The sequence below is a fragment of the Phasianus colchicus genome, chromosome 6 (genome assembly GCF_987193195.1).
Source record: "Phasianus colchicus chromosome 6, bPhaCol1.hap1.1, whole genome shotgun sequence".
NCBI lineage: Eukaryota > Metazoa > Chordata > Aves > Galliformes > Phasianidae > Phasianus > Phasianus colchicus.
Genome location: NC_143441.1, coordinates 45,024,175 through 45,041,074, shown reverse-complemented (window position 1 = coordinate 45,041,074; position 16,900 = coordinate 45,024,175). Strand labels below are relative to the sequence as shown.

At 36.7% G+C, this 16,900-nt stretch overlaps 1 protein-coding gene across 3 annotated transcripts in view; it reads right to left on the bottom strand.

Annotated features, from left to right (window-relative positions):
• The window catches only part of LMBR1 (limb development membrane protein 1), a 62,185-nt gene that overhangs the window by 29,164 nt on the left and 16,121 nt on the right, over window positions 1–16,900 (bottom strand). For all 3 annotated transcript variants that reach the window (XM_031615952.2, XM_031615954.2, XM_031615953.2), the window contains exons 4-5: window positions 16,137–16,276; window positions 9,360–9,463 (exon numbers count right to left, since the gene is read on the bottom strand). In XM_031615952.2, the coding sequence (XP_031471812.1) occupies window positions 9,360–9,463; window positions 16,137–16,276 (244 nt within the window). The remainder of the gene's footprint in view (window positions 1–9,359; window positions 9,464–16,136; window positions 16,277–16,900) is intronic.

Here is a 16,900-nt window from a genome sequence, read left to right as displayed (position 1 = left end):
CAACAAGGGAGCCGTGGGATTTCTGACAGCGTGAGCCTCCCTACAATCACTTACTTTTGGATAAGGATCTTTCCTGCTACACTGAAGTGATAGGAAGAAAAATAGATATTTTCCACCTTCTTTGTAGCTGGCAGAAACTTAAAATAAGTCATCTAAAAATATAAAGGAAGAAGACTTGGAACTTACAATAGTGGTCTGGTGGAAAGAAGCCATAAAGATGAGTTCTCTGAAGCAAAGGAAACATAGAAGAACACAGATTACTACTAAAGCTCTAAAATAAAATTAAACCTGAAGGGCTTTTTTGATGCTGATCTCGGCATAACTGAGATCAACAAAGCACATTTCTAGGAACTGGCCAGAGCACCAGACTGCTGGAAGCTCCTTTCAACGAACTGGGAAACTTTTTAAGAAGTGCATGAAAACAAATAAATAAGATGGAAGCGGACAGGGATGGGAGACAACCTCATTTCTTTCTTGGAGCCTTTAATTCAGACATGCTTAATTCCTACACATTCCCATTCAAATAATTTTGAACAACTCACTTCTGCCTTAAAAAAAAGTATCCAGAATGTCTCGGTCATTTCAAAGGATTCCAATTCCAAGTTAAACACTTTAGCACACAGAAAGTCCAGTAACAAAAAAATATATACCTCCCATGGGACTACGTTATTTCTAGAACCTATTGCTTCAAGTTTACAATCTAAAGAGATTCCGTACAGAGCTGTACCATCTGTATACTTTACAAACAGGAGAAATATTTTAGCATGTGTATTTTTACTTACACAGAACTCCATAAATTAGCCTAAATTCAAAGAAAAATTGTAAACAAAAAAAATCAAAAGATGTATTCTAAGGAAAGCTGGAACAGGCTGCCCAGAGAGGTTGTGGATGCCCCATCCCTGGAGGTGTTCAAGGCCAGATTGGATGGGGCCCTGGGCAGCCTGGTCTAGCATTAGGTGGGAAGGTTGATGGCCCTGCATGTGGCAAGGGAGTTGGAGATTCATGATCCTTGAGGTCCCTTCCAACCTTGGCCATTCTGTGATTCTGTGAAAGCAACGATTGACAAGTTATTTTATTTCCAGCTTCATGTTAAAGCTTTTAATGAAGAATTATGGAAATTCCACAAAATATAATCATGTTAAGTACAGCAGAACTTTGTAACAGCTGCACTGTACAAGTTCAGGACAATGTAGGAGTGGGGAGAGCAAAAAGTTCAGCAATGCATTTCGTTCCTGGCTCAGATGAGTTGGAATAGCTAATTCTCCAGTGCTAACTTCTGGAGTCTGATTAGTTTCACAGATGACTATCTACTCATGCAGGAGTCATCTACTACAGTTTCTCACACTATGCTAGAGAGGTAATGGTCAGAAATCTACTTTTTGAAATAACACTAAGCTTGTTTGATATTTTTATTGAAAAGCATTTTTATTCCAATATTACTAACACTGTTTCATTCTGTTATCCTATTGATTTTCATAGATCAAACACAAAAATGCTACACAACCATACATTAACTCAGCACAATCTGCTTTTCTGTCTACTTGGAAGAGCTTGTCAAAAAAGTAATTGTAACTTCAAACCCATAAACTACTGCAGAAAAGCAGAATCACTGCTCAGCTCTGAAGTCACAGCATGGCAGCTATTGCAGAAAAGCAATGCAGAGTGAAATATACTTTTAGTTTATGTCTGGTTACCCTATTTTCTGTAAGTTGCTCTGAGGCATCTTTAAAAGAAGTACATTCTAATTTATGGAAGTAACCAACTGACATTTAACTGCTTCAGTGAAACGGAGCACAGATCACATCTCCTCACATCTTGATCCAATGTGTGCAGCAAGCAACATCCACTTATTCCCCTCCTCAGCTGCCCCCAGATTCAAAACTGGTACACACGTTCAGCAAATCACAGTTCTCCTTATGGTGACAAAAAGGTCCGATTTTGCTTGTAATGCCTCTGAAGGAGTTCAGAAGTCTTACAAAGCCTTATGAAATGTTTTATATGTCTACAAAAACAAATTCTCATTAAGCCATTCTTTCTCAATGGCCACAAATTTCTCCATCCTAGCCACTGATTCTCCAATTTGTTTTTATCTTGCTCTTACTGAAACACAACTGGATGTGAGGAATGCATGTTATTTACCAAGAAATTGCTGTCTTGCACAATCTTTGTTCCTACATGTCTAAATACGGACAAATTACGCACATGGAAGTCCAGACTTTGAAATACAAAAACGAACAGAACCAACATTCCCAAGCTCTTTCTGACCTACACATAGCCCTTCTCAGGTTCTGTCTTTAACGTAACCTTACTTACATTTATTTTGATCAAATAGCACAGATCCCTGCTTTGCTTTAATAGACAAATCTATTTAATCTTCTACTAATCTCCAGTATAGTGACATATTCCAATCATAGGTCCTCAAAAGTCCATGCACTCACCTCAGTCTTTTTCGATTAATTTGCTGAAAAAAAAAATTCTTTTCCTCTGCAGAACTACAAGTAAAGGATCTGGCTGTACAGAACCGCAATTTCAATATGATTTCAGGCAGTTTAGTGCAGATACTCATCAATGTGACATGCTAACTGGCATGCTAATCCTCCTCATCTACTTTTTTCCTGTCATTTTAAAAGCACTTCTCATATTCGGTGTTAAATGTGCCTGAATCACTTTCTACATCATAAATGAAATCACCACATATCACTGTTCACATGCTGTTTCTGAGACTTCAAGGAAAGCAGGAGGCATATAGAGAGTCAAGACACATTCTTATTGCAGGATTTACCATTAAATATGTTCCTTAACTGCTATCCACCTTGCATCTTACTGATTATGTTATGGGTTTGTATAACTGCCAGTTAAATATGCTTTTATTTCAATAAGGGAGGAGAAGCCCTGATCTTGCCAAATCAGAATCCCAAAAAAAGCAGGATCTGCTTCTAAACATCAAAAATAGTCTAATAAACATTAAGTGGTGTCATTTAAAATGATTTAAAGAACTAGCCTTCATATCTGAACTTAAGATGTTAGCTTACGTCAAAAATACAAAACCAAACAGCTGCCTTTGATGTGACTGATTAAACAACTTTTGTCTCTGGTATTACTAATGGAAAGAGTAAATGGGCTGCAATATAATGTACAATAATTCAGTTACATACTAGTAAACATTTCATAGAGATCAGAGCCCTAAAGTTTCAGTTCATGCTGAATGATTTTATAGACAAATAAATATGAGCTTAAATGCCAAATAAACATCCACTGCTAACAGGGTACCCTGGGACTATTTGGTGAGCCATTACACACAGTGGCCCGTGGCTATTGCCACAGAGGTACAAATAAGCATAAAACATGAAGTCAAATGCTGTTTTCCACTAAGGCTCGAGTCTCTTGCATTCGCTTTTGCAGGGTAAGTGGGATAAATTCAGAAAACTGATTGGTCAACTCAAGACAATCTCACATTAGGAAGGATTTCCAAGCAAGCTTCCCCAGGATCGTTTGTTATAAAAACAAATTGCGCTCTATGAAATACTTCTTGAGATTAGCAAAACAGTTTCTAGAAGTAAATACTTCAAAACCAACTGTGAGCAGACTTCCTATATTTTCATCACATATCAAAAATATTTTGCTGTGTTCTACACCTAGAGTAAAATCTGAGACCTGTAAATACTAATAGGAAAACTAGGAATGTTTTATTTATATTAAGCCTGGAAAAAACAAGGAAATTACGATTTCCATAACCATCAAGAAAGGAAAGGGGCAGCTTTCCTGATTGGGATGTTTACTTACCTGAAGTTTGAAATGCTATACACTGTAACACACAGCTTGCAAAATTTAAGCAGAGTTTAGCCTCTTTATTTAGTCTATTTAGTGAGTGGGAAAATCTATCAATAGCAATGACAAGCATATCAACACCTCAAATGTTGGTGATGTAAGCTGTATATACTGTAGCTCCTCAGCAAGTTACAACAGCTTATCTTTACAGAAATAAAGAAAAAACTTTCATTTGCAATGTTCCAACATTTTGCTCCCTCCCCAAATAAGTGATTATATTTACAATGAACACTTTCAAAAGTTGAGCTCTGAAAAGGTACAGAAAGGGAAGAAATCAGCCTTTAGTAGCGAAAACCGGGGAATTTCAGTATTGGGAATGGAACGTGCATCCCAAGATTTACTTTCAAGAGCTAAGCTGCAACTGCTAATACAACGGCTAATACAACCAGGACTTTGCAGCCACGACAACTGAATTTAATACAGTAGCAAGCAATACGCAATAAACTGTTCAGAACACCGGCCCATCTCACCTGCCTTAAGCATATGAACACGTTGCTACATTTTTAAGTGGTGTTTTTACTAAAATAAACTAAATGAGACTTTGGGAAGAGATATCAAGGAATGGCAAGCAGATGGAGAGCCTAGCTGACACATAACAATAGCTGGTGAAATATTACTCTTATTTTCTGTAATAAACACCAAGATCAAAACATTATGCAAGTTAAATTTCCTTGAAAGGTTCCCAGCAGGAGTTTTCCTTTTTGTTTGTGCAGTACGCGATTTCCTCTCACCCACAAAAAACATACCAAGAATGTGCATGTGCCACTAACACTAAGCAGCACTTCCTTAATCACTCATTTCCAACAATTTATGGATGATCAGTGGCAAAAAACGAGCAAAAATAATGAAAGCATGCAATGAAAGCTCATTGAGACAAACCTGTTTGGACTTCCTACTCATTTCTGTGTGTCTTTAAGATGAGGGTCTGATACAAATTAGCCACTGGGAAAAAAGTCATCTGGTCATAAAATACAGTACAGGGTCACTTTTATGTAAGTTTGCCAAAAGGGACATAAACCAGGACAATTTCAAACTGTGACACAGGATAGAAGTATATTAAAAAAATCTTTGTTCCTCCTCCATTGTGCTGTCATGTTGCTCAGCTTTATAGACATTCTGAGCACCAGCTCTGGCCTCTTCGCTTCCACCTGGTCTACCTAATTAATTAAGCAAGGAAGTTACCTCAAATTTTTGTACTATTTGGTTTTATTATCATGCACTACTTTGATGTTCCAGGAGTTAACCTCTTAATCCAAAGACTCTGTGTGTTGTGTTCTGAACATTTTGGGATGTCTGGATAATTTGGATAATTGGTCAGGATGTTGCTGTCGCTCATGTTAAACTTCATGCCGTGACTTCGAGTTCAAAGATCAGTATTAAGGTAAAATGCTTCATAAAGCCTTTTTAAAACTCTGCACTCCTGATTACGCAATACCCAGTTATACCAGTTTCTCACGGTGTAAATCGCACTTCTGTATTTTCTTACAAGGAAATTACTCCTAAACATCTTTATCTTCGTCATCTTCAAACAAATACAAATTTCAGTTGAAGTTACATCAAGAGAAAGCACATTTTAAGGTCAAGGAAGGTACAGCAATTATCTCTTCAAAAATGCTTGCCTTCTTCACACAGCATTTGTGTAACTCTCTGTGCAGCCTTATCACACATGGAAACATCAGCACTGCAAACTATAGATGCTCAACTACAAATAACAGTTTCCTCTTTTGGAACATTAAAGAACAAGGTTAATTCTGAAACAAATGAACACAGCTGACATCTCTTTTGTTCCATAATTGTACTACAGAACATGAAGGCCCATGACAAAGAGCTGTCAGAGGATCTAAACATGAAATACAACTTGATATAAAGACTCTACAAAGACAAAGAATTTAAAGAATTTAAAGACATGCAAAAGTTTTCAATTCTAGTGCAGGATATTGAAGGTACTTCAGGCTATTCCAGATAATAGCACTGGCTGAGGCATAACAATGACAATAACAGTGACACAATGAACTCTGATTACTTCAATAGTATTGAGAAGCCTAATTCACACCTGTTTACATGTAAATGTATGCACAAATTCACACTGTATATAAAGTTTTGCACATCACTGTAGATGTATATATATACACACACATTATTCCAGATAATAATGGCATCTGCTATTAGATGGAAATAAACTATAGCAAGAAAGAGCACTTAAACTCTTTAAAAGTGCACTGTCAGCCCTCCCTTAGGCCCCAAATACCCTTTTTGAATTAAAATAGTGGCTTTAATTAAAAGCTAAGCAGAGAATCAGTTTGATTTTTCAGCACAGTGCTGCATCCGCCCATGGTGAGTGTCTAATTTCCGTATTTCTCTCCTCTGCATAATATGCAAGTGGTTGGTTGTTTTAAACTGTTGCCCTAGGGAAGTCAATGAGTCTGTAAGAGGGGCCATGTGCCATTTAGAAAGTATACTAGCAACCAAGAAAAAAGACATAGTAAATTGGAAGATGGTTAATCAAACCCATTCAGATTCATGAAACTTAAAATAGTTAAGGGGGCAATACTTCCATAAAAGAGCATGGAAATAAAAATATACAGACCTTGAAATACTAACCTCTGTGCTATCTGAAATACAGCTTGCAACATGCGACAACAAATAGATTAAAATCAACTTTTAGCATAATTCATGATAGGCAGACAAACATAAAACGTAGGGATTTGGGCCCATATGTAATGAGAATAAACAATATTGTCACGATATAAACTGAACAAAGAAATCCAATAGCAAAATAAAACATTAGTCCATTTCAGAACTGAACCCCTTATTCATTTTTCATAACTTCTATTAAAATCCAACATGTAATTCTTACAAGAACATCTTCAAATTGATGTCTTGACTGTACACCTAAATCCCGGAGGACCTACTTACTCACTGTAACAAAGATTCATCATAACAAAGGCAATTTAATGACCCATTTAAGGTGAAATCCATAAAAGCCTCCAGTGAAACAGTCCTTTTGTCCAAATTAGATCTGAGCAGATACCTAAAATCAACTACTTTCCCCATACCACATATCAAACTCCCAACTGAAAGAATAAAGATTATATATTCTGCACCAACCACTTTATTCAACATCCTCACATCCACAGTAGCTCACTCTTCTCTTAAATGCTGCAAGCTTTGCTACATGCATGAAATGCTCCTTTAAATGAAGACCACTGAAATCTGATTTTGTCAATTAACCATAATAGCATTTGAATTATTATTATTTTTTTTTAAACCTCTCTGGCTCATTAGTATAACGTGATGAATGACAAGACTTGCACAAGCATTAATAAACTGGTTTTATGTACCACAATTTTACAAGGTAATCATGGTTTCGAAGTCTTTGCTGAAGAGAAAGAATTAACTAACGTGCTAAAATATAAGGGAAGTCTTTTATTGACATCTACACTCAGATTACAGTTTTATCTCATCTTGAGTTGTAAATGCTTCCAAGTGTACACATATAAAGGTGACCCTATTTATCTTGCTACTAGCTACCAACAAACCCCATTCCTATGTTTAACAGCTACAACATAAATTTTAAAGTTTAATGTAAATCCCAAGTCTAAGGCACCTAGGATACACAATGCAACTGTTGCAGTCAACAGCAATCTACAGGAGAACACATTGTACATATAGTGCCTGAAGGAAAAATAGTCATTCTTGTCAGCACTCCAACCAAGAACAAACTTGACTAAGACTAGCCAATGTACTTCTGAAATACTTTAACTGTAGCTAAACACAGGCAAAAAAAGCAAAATGGAACATTCTCCACTTGAAAACTGAAAGGACAAACTGAGCTGCTGGAAGTGTTGTTAGGCCTATGGATATCTGAAGAGAAGGAAGGAGTGGAAAGCAGAACGTTCTGCAGTCCAAGCTGGGTAAGTAGAACTAAACACAGTAATACAGACAACAGTTAATGCACTGCCAGACTTCAGAAGCTGAATTCATTAGTGTGGTCATCCAAGCTTACACTGAAGTAATTTGCATACATCTACAGTTCAGTCAGTAAAACAGGATACCAGACAGGTATGTACACACCATCCCAGTAGGGTTCCACAGGTCCATTCTGACAGAGCTATCTTGCTCAGTCTATGTAATCTACCAGAAGCTTCAACTGTAGAAGACAATCCCTAATTCTTCACATTATTTGTTCTGAATTGAAGTTTCCTTCATGCTCTGCTTTCCAAGAACACTTTCTTTGTTTTCCCTTGTTCCCTCAAGTGTCTATATGAACTCAACAATCTCAAACTGAATGGTGCACTTGTCTGGAAGCTTCCCCAATTCCACCAAGAACGAAAACAGTGACTTCATCTCTGTGCATCTGGCCTTGTCAATGCAACCAAGAATTCTGTTTTCCTCCCCACAACAATCATCACCTTGCTGATTCTACATGCAAACCATTGATAACTCAATAGTCTTCTCATTCTTTTCATTTTCCTTATTTCAGGGCACTTTCCAGAATCCTTTGCTTTCTATGAAGTGTCATCCAAAGGGTGTGGAATCCCCTCAAGCATAGTATCATTAAAAATAAAAAGTGTTATCTTCTGGATGATGAAAACTACTAAAAACATGTGCTTCAACAAGTCCCCAGACAGTCATTCTAGTTTCAGTCATTTGATGTTCACCATTTGCAATTCATTTTGCTTTGCCTCTCTTTACAGTAATATTTCATTACATTTCTTTAGATCACATTATTATTCGTATATTATTATTATCACGTTATTGAGAAATTGCTTTCCCAAGTTCCATGCTTCATCAGAAGTCAGTCCTCTCAACTTTACCACATTCAATAAACTTGAAAATTGTTTGTTATTTTCTACTCATTTAAGATAGTTAAGATTAGCTTTCTTAACACATTGTTAATTGTTAAGTATGCCCCACGCATATCAGTGTTCAAGAAGCACTTGGATAATACCCTTAATAAAATGCTTAACTTTTGCTTAGTCCTGCAGTGATGAGGCAGGTGGACTAGATGATTTCTGAAGTTCTCTTTCATCTGAACAGTTCTAAATAAAATCTTTTTTTTGTAACATTTTGACTTTTAGAACTCGCACATCACGCTTTTCAGTTTTCTCCGGTTCATGTTATTTAATCAGCCATCCCATTAAGAAGCCTGGACTTCTTCCCACTGCTTTATTTCTAGTGCATTGATTGAACTTGTTTGTTTAAAAAACATCCCAACTAAATTATCTGCCTCAAAAAAACCTCAGTTAAAACATTATTAAAAAACAAACCACATGTTAAACCGTTTTCTTGTTTTTTTCTTGATGTCAGCATACATGGGACTTTTCCTAAAGATTACTCACAACCACGTATTGTGTGCTCACTTCATCTGCTTGTTCAAGTTGGCACATCTGTATGTACACATTCACATAAGCATCCACAACCCAGCACAGAAGTCCTCCCAAAACTGTAACTTGTTCCACTAGAAATGAGGACTGAGAATGGAACATGTACTGCAAACACTCCACGTGCATTTAACAGCATTTTCCTACCTTTTTTAAGCCAGCAAATCCTTCCGATTCCAAGAAGAAAAAGGCAAAGGGCATCAATACAAACAAACATAAATTGGAAAAAAGAGAAGCAAGATTCCACAAACCTGAAATGAACAAGAAAAAGTTTACATTACAAGTTTCTCTATATTAGAAGTTACTTATGTTACATTTTCCTTTGTTACATACAACAACAAAGCAAACATTTAAGTACTAACAGACACCAGAGTGTAATGGATACAGAGCTATCTATGGGTCACTGCTTAAAAAAGAAAATACTCATATCATTCTGCATTATAAGCTTTGAACAAGAATTGGGTACCAACTTCAAGAGAGAAACTGGGTGAAATCTTGGAAAACAGGCTGCAAAATCAGGTTGACTACTTTCACTATATCCCACTTTTTGGTGTATTAAAAAAATAAATTTCAGGAGAAAAGTAGTTTATCACAAGCAAATCTCAAAAAAATCAGTTCTATGTATTCACTATCTCACACATTTTTCCTTCAGAGAAACTTAAACAAACTGTGGACATTTTGAAAAATATTATCACTACCTCCAAACTGAAAGACTGCAGCTCCCACAATGATATAATTAGCTCAGTTATAAGAGGAGATTAGACTATCTGAACCTTAGTAATGCTTTCAACATCATCTCCCAGAACATTCCCATGGAGTAGCTCATGAAATATGGGATAGACTACTGGACAATGAGGCAGACTGAAAAGTGGCTGAGCTTTTGTGATCTAAAGGTTGTGAGTAACAGCATAAAGTCAAGCTAGAAGCCAGGCACCACTGGTCCACCCCTGGAGTACTGAGGTTAACATCTTTATTAATGACCTGGATGATAGGAAGGAGTGCATCTTCAGCAAATTTGCCAGTGATAGGAGTAGCGTTCTGCTGTTCAGATGATCCTCAACAGGTTAGACAAATGGCACAGAGCACATTGAGGACCAACTGGTGAGAATACAGCCTGGTAGAAAAGGTCTCTAAAGTCCTGTTAGGTACCAAGTTGAACAGGAGCTCTTGCAACAAAGACATCTAAATGCATTCTTTGTTGCATTAGGAGAAGTGTTGTAAGCATTCCAAAGGAGGTAACCCTTCCTCTACTCAGCACTGGTGATGTACATTTGGAATGCTGCAGCCAGCTGTAGGCTCCTCCATACAAATCAGAATATATTCTAACAAGCCCAAAAGACCCCAAAGATAATTAATCTTCAAGAAAAAAAGAGCTGATTTCATCAATGTATATAAATATCTGATGGGGGAGATGGTAAGGAAGCAGAGTTGGACTTCTCGTAGTGGTCTCCAGTGAAAGGAGACAAGGCAACAAGCACAAACTAAAAACAAGAAGGAAAAAAAATATATCTTTTTCACTGCCATTGTGGTCAAACACTGCAACAGGTTGCCCAGAAGCATTCTATAATTTCCATTCTTAGGTGTATAAAACCCAAAAGGCCTTGAATAGTCTTTTCTAACTGACTACATTGAGTAGGGGCATAGACAAGACAATTTCCAGAGGTCCCTTCCAACCTCAACCACTCTGACTTAGAAGAAAGCAACTGACTACTACTAGGACATCTGTAAAACACATGTAACATCAACAGGAAGGGATAAGGTTTAAGAAGCAATGTGAAGTGATAACTGATCTCCATTAAGGCTATCCACTTTATTAAGATTTTCTGATATGGACATGTTCTGAAACAAATACGTACTCATAAACATCATCCTATCAGATGTTTACATAATGCTGTATTTCTTCTTAAGAAGTACTACAGCTTAACCTGCACATTCATACAAGCGTAGCTATCAGGTTTAGTTAGTGTGACAAGTACAGCATCCTGAAAATACAGCTTCTATTTAGCAGCTGAGAAAAACACACACACATCCACAATTCTACACGACTAGTATATCACCTGAAATCCAAAAAAGAACATCCTCCAGGATAAAAAAAAAAAAATAAAGAAAAATCAAAATACCATCTTCCTTCTCACACACAGGCTTGTTTCCTTTCCAAAAATTATCCAGTTTGGAAAAAATAGGAAGAAGTGCGTGCTGCATGGTATGAGAAGTCATTATGGAATAAAATCCCTGTATTTAGTTCAAAATATGAAATGTTTAGGAGTTATCTTCACCTATTCACTCCTTAAAAAGAAACAAAAATGAAAAGTAAAAGAAGAAAAAAGATTTTCACCAGACTTATGTTTATTCCCTGTAAAATATTTAATTTAAAGGAGGAAAAAAATGACAGGGAATGTACTTCATCAGTTGATAGTGCCAGGACACAAGCTTAGCTAAGTAAGTGATACAAAATAAGACAAGAAAAAGCCAAAAGATGCATGAAATACAATACTGAAATGCTAAAGAAAACAGACTGCCTGAAGGTGGCTAAACTTAGCTAACAAAGAAGGGGATTTTTCTCTTTAGAATTTGCTGTCAGGAAGGTCCTGTTACCATGTAAGGAACGTTAATTAACACAAAACAACATCAGGAAGAATAGAATCAGAAGTCCTTATCAGAAATACAATAACAAGAGTTCTGTTTATGTGTGTATACATTTATATATATGTATGTATAAACATATATATACACACCCACTCCTCCAGAAAATGCACAGAAGTTTTTGAGTTGAAATATTATTACCTGATTTTGTTTGTTTTGGGGGGGACAGGGGAAGGTAGGAGTCTTTCTAGTTCAGATATTTTCTCTAATGGAAAATATATCTGAAACTAACAAACTGAACTAATTAAAACTGTATACACAATTGTCAAAATTTCATCAGCTGTGTTACATGTCTCTACAAATCAAAACAGTGCTAAGAGATGCATATAATACGTACAGAGCATTTTAAGAGATGGGATGGTGGTACACATCTCAAGTGATGCCTAAGAAGTTGGAAACTAAAATTTACACATTAGCAGCTGATACACAATATTAAACTGCAGAGCTACAACATAAATTTAACATTATGAGAGGTAAGGACAGTACTGTAGTGCTGATGACATACATTCACACACGTATATATGCATACATTCCAACAGGTTCTCATTTATCTTTCTTTCCATCCACTTCACTGACTGAACACAGAGGGCCTTCTTCCCCTATTACATTTCTAAGTTATCAAATTAGGATAAGAAATCAAATTAAAATACACACAAAAAATAAATAGTTACTATTATATAGATCATACCATGAAACTGCCTAAGATGTTTACAGATCTTAACATATATAAAGCTTTAAGCAGTTTTAGTGGTTGGTTTTGGGGAAAGGTCTCTTTTCTTAAACGTTTTTGCAGTGACTTAAGAAAATCGCCAAAGAAATAAGTTAATAAAACAAAAATTAAAAACTTGGTCTTTGACAACCATAGAACAGCCTCAGCAATTCTTTTCTGATTCATGACTGTTTCTTTGCATTCTACCTCCACCTGGTGGCTGTACCTAACAACAGCACAAGTGAACACTACAGCTGTTAGAAGCTCAACCCTGTCTGGGTTTAGCTCAGCACACATTAGTTAAGACTATTTAATCTGGGCCTAGCTAAAGGCCCTCTTCCTAGTTTCAAAAATTGAAAGCATATACTTTATTCTATGGCATTATTCTATATGACAAAACAGACAAAAAAACAACAGCCAACAGTAAAAACAACACACCTTAAGATTACAATTAAGTTTCTCAGACTATATCTGCCATCGATAAATTAACATAAGCATTTTAAAGCAATACCAGTTTTCCCATTCAGTAACATTTGCAGAACAGTAAAAAATCAAATAAAATAAAATCAATGCTAGACAGTCGCAGAGATAGCAACATTTTCTCTATCAGCTTTCAGCACGTATTATTCACAAATCGCTTCAAATAGGTAGACTATTCTTTCACAGGAACAGGGTTTTAAAAAGCAAAGCAACACTACTTTGCAAACCCAGTGAATGCCACAAGAGGGAGCCCCTTCCAAAGGTAAAGTTCTGAAATAAACACCGACTTGTCCTCAAGTTCTGAGAAGCCCCTGAAACCTGTAAAAATTCTCTCCTGGCTTCACACCAACTGAGGTAAATTCTGTTTTAGTTCAGTCACCTCTACCACTAGCACCAGCTTTGATCAAACTTGGAAACACACAGATGCTGACTGTTGGCCATTGCTATTGGACTTAGGAAATGCACACGATACCATGCAGGCTTAAGGACTGCAACTTTAGGTTGTGGATGCCCCATCCCTGGAGCTATTCAAGGCCAGGCTGGATGTAGCTCTGGGCAGCCCGGTCTGATGGTTGTCAACCCTGCACATAGCAGGGGTCATTCAATGATCATTGTGGTCCTTTTCAACCCAGGCCACTCTATGATTCTATTACTATCATATTAAATCAAAAGATGATGTTCACAGAACAGTTCAGAGGCCTTCCTATCTGAAAACTACATTTTTCCAGTAGATTTCCAAATAACCTGCATTTTCTGAAGTATTATAAAAACTCTAACATATAGAATACTGCAGAATTGCTCGCTATAGAACTTTCATCCTCTGCAACACTGTATTCTCCCCAAAGTAAACTCAGACACAGTGTGAAGGATTATTTTCTATGAAACAGTCTCTTTTCCCGTGTTTGAGAGAGAAGAATATAACTGCCTGAACAGCTAAATTGCCCATTACCAAGTAGGAGACGTGCTAAACTAGCAGCACCCTAATACAAGTGTGACTATCAAAAAACTTTGAAGTCATGGAGCCTGATCCCTCATTACAATAGATAATCTGCAGGTGCAGTCAGGCTACTCAAAACTTTAGCCAGTTAAATTTCGGAAAATTTCCAAGGATTTAGTCTCTCTGGATGACCTTTTAACCATCCATTGTGAAGCATATTTCCCTTATGTCCTGCACACATTGCCTCCTGCTTCATACTGCATGCAGCAGAAAAGAATCTGCCTCTTTTCTCATCCCCATGTAGGTCAGTAAATACTGCAGTCAGCTCCCTGAGCTTTCTCTTTTCCACAATCTCTTTGCACCCAGGGATGCAGCCCTCTGATCTGTCTGTTCCCTTTCATTATCTAACACAGTCCTCTCCTATAACACTCAGGGTCTCTACCCTCCCCTGCCTCCCCCTCTGTGCCACAATTTGGTACAGACTCATGAAATCCTAAAGCAGACCTTGCTAGCAAAGACTAAGGCAAGAATTACCTCAAGTTAACAACAGGATGATGCTTTCCTTCATCTTGCTGTATATGTGTCCCTATGTCCCAGTTAGGAAATCAGGCTTCCTTAATTTCACCCCAAAATATTAATCCAGGTGCTATTTCTATACTCCTCCTAGGCAGCTCATCCCCACTTCTACCATCCATGAAACTCCTCTTCAGATTTGACCCCAGGAGTTCCCTATCACACCACACCTACTTGCTGTCATGCACACTCAGGTGCACTCATACAGCACTTTAAGGAGGTTACCCCTGGAAATAAGCATCTCTCCTGGGTTGCTTCACCTTTGGGGCATTCTCCAATGATATCCCACTTCCTGAACAGTACAGAGTCTATTCCCTTAAAGTATGTCTTTATTCCATAATTTCTCTTATTTTCTTGTTTTGCTATGTAGATCACACAAAAAAAAACACTCAATTTCAGAAAGATAACAGACGACATGCTTTATCTCCTGGCTTTACCTACCCACACATCAAATCTGTTGTAAAATTACTTCTTCTCATTAATGAAACCTTCCAAGTTGGGGGATGGGGAAATTCAGGAATTTGCTATGCATATTATCAGATGTCTTACTGAAGTGTGTATTACCAAACAAAAAATGAGATTTGATGTGATTTCATGCAGAGCCCAATTACCATCTTAACTTTATTCATTAGGCAGTGGAATGGGCTGCCCAGGGAGGTGGTGGAGTCACCAACCCTGGAGGTGTTCAAGGAATGTTTGAACATTGTGTTGAGGAACATGGTTTAGTGAGAACTATTGGTGATCAGTGGATGGTTGGACTAGGTGATCCTGTGGGTCTTTTCCAACCTTGGTGATTCTATGATTTTATGATTTCAGATTAAGTACCTCTGAAATTTCAGAGAGTATTAATTTATAACATATTATCTCCTTCCTCCTACCAATTGCATTGAAGAACATCATGTTCATGTTCCCACCAGCTATTTCCCTGAGACACATAGAGGTGTGCAAAAAGTTATCAAATTAGTTAGTATTCATTACATATATTTTCTTACACTCAAGCATATTAATCAGTATTGGAAAGAATACAAAGCTCAAGGCATCATCCCTGCAAGTATGTTTCCAGAAATTACACTCTTCTTGAACTGTTTCAATGAAAACAAGTTGCATTTTTATCATGCCTCTTTATTATGCTTGATACATCTACATTCTGATTTTCCTTACTTACAAACAATTAAGAGTTGAATTTAACTATCTAATCATAACTGCCCACAGCTAGCATGTTTCTTCAAGTGAAATGTCCTTTATATACAAAGTAGTTATCATCATAAGCAAACAGGCTTATGAAATTTGCATTTACACATCAGGAAGTTTAACAGTATGTTTTCAAGTTACTTAAGCTTAGGTAGGTCTTATTTACAACAGTATTTCAAGAAGTCAATTTGGTTTATTAAAGAATTACTCAGGCTTGAAGGGATTAAACAACAGAACAATGAAAACAGATTTTTATGACGCACAATCCAGCAGCAAACCCAACTAACCAAGAAAATATCAACAATTCATCTAACATCTCAAATGAAAATAGTGTTATTAGTTTAAAAATAATGAAGATATCCATTTTAATTACATTATGCTGAGTACTAACCATGAATTAGTGAGCCATTTAACCACTGAATATAGTAGTTTTGTGGAAAAGAAAGCAGGATCTCATTGCTGATTATTGAGAAAGGCAGAAGCAGGACTGCACCAGCTGAAACTGCTAGAGTGAAGGTGCTCAAGAACAGCCTGAAATTTAAAGAAATGTACCACTGTTACCAACAACAACATGCTCTGAACAGGGTTAAACAAAGTAGTTAGCTACCTATTAATTGGTATCTGAAGGCAATCCTGTGATTTCCACAATATTTCACATCAAACAAGCAAATTCTAATACCAAGTAGCTTACAGAATACACTGAAATACTTACTAGTAACTAATTACTAGTAACTAACTAGTAATCCTCTTTGGAATTGTATGCATTCAAAATTACAAGATAAATTGCTGAAATTCATGAAATTTCTTTTGATAATTCCTCTTACTTTTAATTTCCACCTAAATTCTTACTATACTTTTTTAAAAGCAGAGCAGCTTTTTAGTGTCTACAAAATGGGTACAATTACACAAATATATTAACATCAAACAAATAATTGCTGCTTTTCTTTCACAAATTACATATTAGAATATCATCTTACAGCTTGGGGTTTTTTGATAACTGCGAAGTCAATATAGAGGCATCATTAGGATTATGTAAAGTATTCAATCTTATTCCTTTCAGATCACAAATACAATTGAAATGAAATGCCATCTTGTGGCATTGGAAAGAACTGTGCTCTTCAGAAAAAAAGGCAAAAACATTTTTACAGAACAATT